The following is a 3,991-nucleotide window of genomic DNA, read 5'->3' as shown; positions in this document are numbered from 1 at the left end:
AGAGGGGAATGAGACCAGGGCTCCTAACAAGGACAAACAAACTCATGCTGCTCTACAGAAACAAAGAAGCAACAAATAAAGACCCAGAATATGGAACTTAGGGTCTGACCCAGGCCTGAGCCTTGGCTGACCTGGCCACACATGGCCCTTGCTGCCCGCTGTCCTCGAGATGGGCTTCACTGGGACAGTTTACAAGGCCTGGGTGATGTTGGCTTCCTGTGGCCACAGGTCCTGCAGGGGCAAGGTTCTACTGAAGGGACAAGGACAAAGGGCAGAGGGCGATGCAGTCAGGGAGGGACCACATCAAAGCCCACGATGCACTGGACACCAACTGGGCACAGCCTGACCACGCTCGGTCCTCACAGCCTCTTCTGTCCCCACAACAGACTCAGCACAGCAAGCACAGAGGTTCTGGAAACTTCTTGATGAGTCCATTTATTTCCTTCAAAATTTAGCATCTTCAGCTTTTTAATGAACACATCAACCACTCACGGCAAGAATTGAGAAAACAAATTTACACCCACAGCCTCATTTCAATGAGGGAGGGAGAAGCTGCAGCTCAGGCACCAGGAAGCACAGACAGGGCTGGGGGGCTGGGCTCTCTGCTGGAGCAGGGACTTGTGGGGAGGGGGCTGGTGGGCAGGGTGGGCCTGCCTCCCCCCTCCTCAGTGATGCTGATGGGAACACAGACATTCAGGTGCCAGTTGCAGAAGCAGAAGTGAGATGTCCCTGAAGTGACAAACAGGGGCTGGCGGGTGTGTGTGTGTGTGAGGAACCTTCCATCACTCATTCCCCGACAGGGCAGCTGTCTCACGCTGCAGAAGAAAATAATCATGAACAAATGTCCATCAGTGGCTGTAGAGGTGACATTGTCCAACAGCCCACCTTGTGCTCAATAGTCCCACAGAGTCCCCATTACCCAATCCTGTCCCCTCTACCCAACCCTTCTGGTGTCAGGGCCTCACCTTTACAAGCTGTGAGAGACACATCAGAGCCCTGGTCACTGTCACTGCCTGGGTGGCACAAAACAGGATGTGGTCAGAGCCCCCAGGACAGGAGACCAAAGGAGGAACCATGGGGGGAGGGGGAGGTCCCCCATGGGCTCCCCTCTAAGCTGACACGGGGTCTCAGGGGTCCCCCCTCCATACTCACTGGCAGCCTGAGCGTAGCTCCCTGCTTTTCCACCTGCAGGAAGAAAACATCCTGTGAGACACCAGGGAGGAGGCAGGGCCATGAGGTCCCAAGGGAAGCCCTGCTGCTGGTCCCTAGGGAAGTTTCCAGAACTCTGACTGCAGAGTCAGGGCAGGATCCAGAAACCTGAGGGAAGTCCATGCGCAGGGACTGGACCAAACACCCTCCTGCAGGTCTGTCCTCAGCAGGGAACCTCCCCTTGGACCTGTGACTGTTGGGAGTCAGGTCCCCAACACCAGAATCATCAGGGTGACAAATCTGTCCTTTATCTCACAGGAGCCTTCCTAAACAGTCACTGTAGTAAGTAGGGCCCCAGACTGGCAAGCACATGAGTGAAGACGATGCTTCACTTTAATGAAGGGGGTGTCCTGGGCTTGAGACCCCCAGTTGGGGCAAGAAATCAGACCCCACCCGCCCCTACCTGAGCGCCTCCTCCCCCACATCACAGCTCCAGCCACCACAGCTCCAAGCAGGACCAGGCCACCAAGGACGCCCAAGATGACGATGATGGTGTTGGTCTGAGGAGGCGGCTCTGCAAAGGGACAGGAAGGTGAGGGCCCTGCCCTGGGTCCTGCCCCACCCCCAGTGAAGTCCATGCAGGACCCCTCACCCCATCGCAGCGTCAGGGGCTCCCGCAGCCCCTGGTGCCCCACGTGGCACGTGTATCTCTGCTCCTCCCCGGGCAGCACCACCACTGCCGCCCACATCTGGAAGGTTCCGTCGCCTGCGGGCCTGGTCTCCACCAGCTCCGTGTCCTGAGTGTGCTCCTGCCCGTCCCGCTGCCAGGTCAGGTCGATGTCCGCAGGGTAGAAGCCCCGCGCCCAGCACCTCAGGGTGGCCTTCTGCTCAGAGGTGGGGTGGCGGGTCACTCGCGCGTCTGGGGGGTCTGAGGACAAGGGTCGGAAAGTCGGTAACTTTGCACGGGCCGCGGGGCAGTCCAGCANCCCGGGCCCGGTCGGGGGGGGGGGGGGGGGGGGGGGGGGGGGGGGATCCCCTGGTCTGTAGAAAGTTCTAGAACCAGAGGGACTCAGCCCACGTGCAGGCCGGTCTGAGGGAGAAAGGCGTTTCTGGTCCAGACCTGGGGACAGGGCAGGGGGTGGCACGTGGCTGCGGAGAGTGGGGGTCGGACCCAGACCCGCGGGTGCGGGGCGGGATGGGCCTGAGAGAGGAGGTCCCCACGGGCCGGGGCGCCGCCAGGGTCAGAGGGGGGCGCTGACCGGACATCTCGGGGCGCGTCCCCTCCGTCCCGGGAGAGGCTGCCCCCGCGCGTCCCTGAGAGAAGGCGGGGTCGCCCTCCGGTCCCAGGTCGGAAAGTCGGGGCGGACTCGGCCTCCGGACGCAGAGGCGGTTCTGACCCGGGTCCCGCGTCCCGTCTCCCCGTCGGAGCCCAGCCCGAGGGCGGGGGGGTGGGGACCCGCGAGCCCCGGTACCTGCGCGCTGCAGCGCCGCCTTCCCGCGCTCCAGGTACCGCAGGAGAGTCTCCCTGCACCGGCCGTTCACGTAGTTCCTCCAGTACTCCGCCGCACCGCCCGCCTCCCACTTGGTCTTCGTTATCCGAGCCGCCGTGTCGGCCGCGGTCCAGGAGCGCATGTCCTCGTTCAGGGCGAAGTAGTCGGCGCCGTCGTAGGCGTACTGGTCGTACCCGCGGAGGACGGTCCCGTTGGGCCACAGGTCGCAGCCGTACATATTCTGGATGGAGTGGGACCCTGACCCCGCCCCGAGGTCAGCCCCGCCCACCGACCCGCCCCCACCCGCGGGGATCCAACCGAAACCGAAACCGAACCCGGTCCGAGTCCCGCGGGCTCCTCTCCGGGTGAAGCTCGGACGCGGACACTCGGGGCGACCCCGCCCGTCCGGCCCCGCGCGCTCACCGTGGTCGCTCTGGTTGTAGTAGCCGCGCACGTTGTTCAGGCTCCGTCGGTAAAACTGTGTGGCTTCCTTGCAGATCCGCGTCTCCCCGTCCCAATACTGCGGTTCCTCCTGCTCCACCCACGGCCCCTCCATCCACGGCGCCCGCGGCTCCATCCTCGGGGTCGCCGCGTCGCTGTCGAACCGCACGAACTCGGTGCCGTCCACGTACCCGACGGAGAAGAAGCGGGGCTCCCCCTGGCCGGGCCGGGACACGGCGGTGTCGAAATACCTCAGGGAGTGCGTGCCTGCGGGCGGGGAGCGGTGAGACCGGGGACGCTCGGACCGGCGCGGGTCCGGGGTCCGCGGTCGCGGGGACGGAAACGGGGACGGGAGCGGGGTCCGGGCGGTGGGGAGGCGCCCTCCCCGGCGTCCCGCGGTCCCTCCCGACCCCGCGCTCACCCGCCCCGGCGCCGGTCAGCGCCAGCGCCCCCGAGAGCAGCAGCAGGAGGCTCGGGGACCGCATGACGCGCGGCCTCGGGGTTTGGGGAGAAAGTGTGTCCCGGCGGCTCTGGGGAGACATAACCAGGGAGCGGCGGCGGCGCTGATTGGTTTCTCTAGACAGCGGCCACCAAAGAGAGAGACACCGGGTGCCGAGTCACCAGTATCCGGGAAGGAGGTGGCGGCGCAGTTTGGGAGCCGCAGAAGTGAAACCAGGAGACCGGGAGTCCCCAGCGGGGAGCTTCCCCGCCCGATCTCTGCCCTAGGGCCGAGACCCAGAGCACCCGGCCGGGCACCTGGGACTTTGCCCCGATCCCTCCTCCTGCTCCGAGAGCTCGTTGTCGCACCGCGTCCCCGAGTCCGGACCCCGAGTCTGTCGGGGGGAAACCAGGGAGCGACCCCCAGGCCGGGCCCAGCCCCCTTCCTCCTCTCCGTCCCCGGAGCCCCTCTC

General features: G+C 65.1%; 1 protein-coding gene across 2 annotated transcripts; it reads right to left on the bottom strand.

The window, feature by feature from the left end:
- Positions 1-430: 430 nt before the first annotated feature.
- Positions 431-3,606, bottom strand: LOC118986866 (popy Class I histocompatibility antigen, A-1 alpha chain-like). 2 transcript variants are annotated; one of them, XM_037045932.1, is made up of 8 exons: positions 3,502-3,606; positions 3,063-3,347; positions 2,622-2,897; positions 1,802-2,077; positions 1,613-1,723; positions 1,153-1,185; positions 966-1,013; positions 431-815 (listed from the first exon to the last, which is right to left on the bottom strand). In XM_037045932.1, exons 1-8 carry the CDS (start codon positions 3,563-3,565, stop codon positions 811-813), a joined length of 1,098 nt encoding a protein of 365 aa, XP_036901827.1. In that variant the 5' UTR covers positions 3,566-3,606; the 3' UTR covers positions 431-810. The 2 variants fall into 2 exon arrangements, with proteins under 2 accessions (XP_036901827.1, XP_036901828.1); XM_037045933.1 differs by lacking the exon at positions 966-1,013.
- Positions 3,607-3,991: the final 385 nt, after the last annotated feature.

This window comes from Sturnira hondurensis, unplaced genomic scaffold, assembly GCF_014824575.4.
Source record: "Sturnira hondurensis isolate 20B ecotype Veracruz unplaced genomic scaffold, ASM1482457v3 Scaffold0004603, whole genome shotgun sequence".
Taxonomy (NCBI): Eukaryota; Metazoa; Chordata; class Mammalia; order Chiroptera; family Phyllostomidae; genus Sturnira; species Sturnira hondurensis.
The sequence above is the reverse complement of the archived record's forward strand: the minus strand, read 5'-3'. Positions and strand labels throughout refer to the sequence as shown.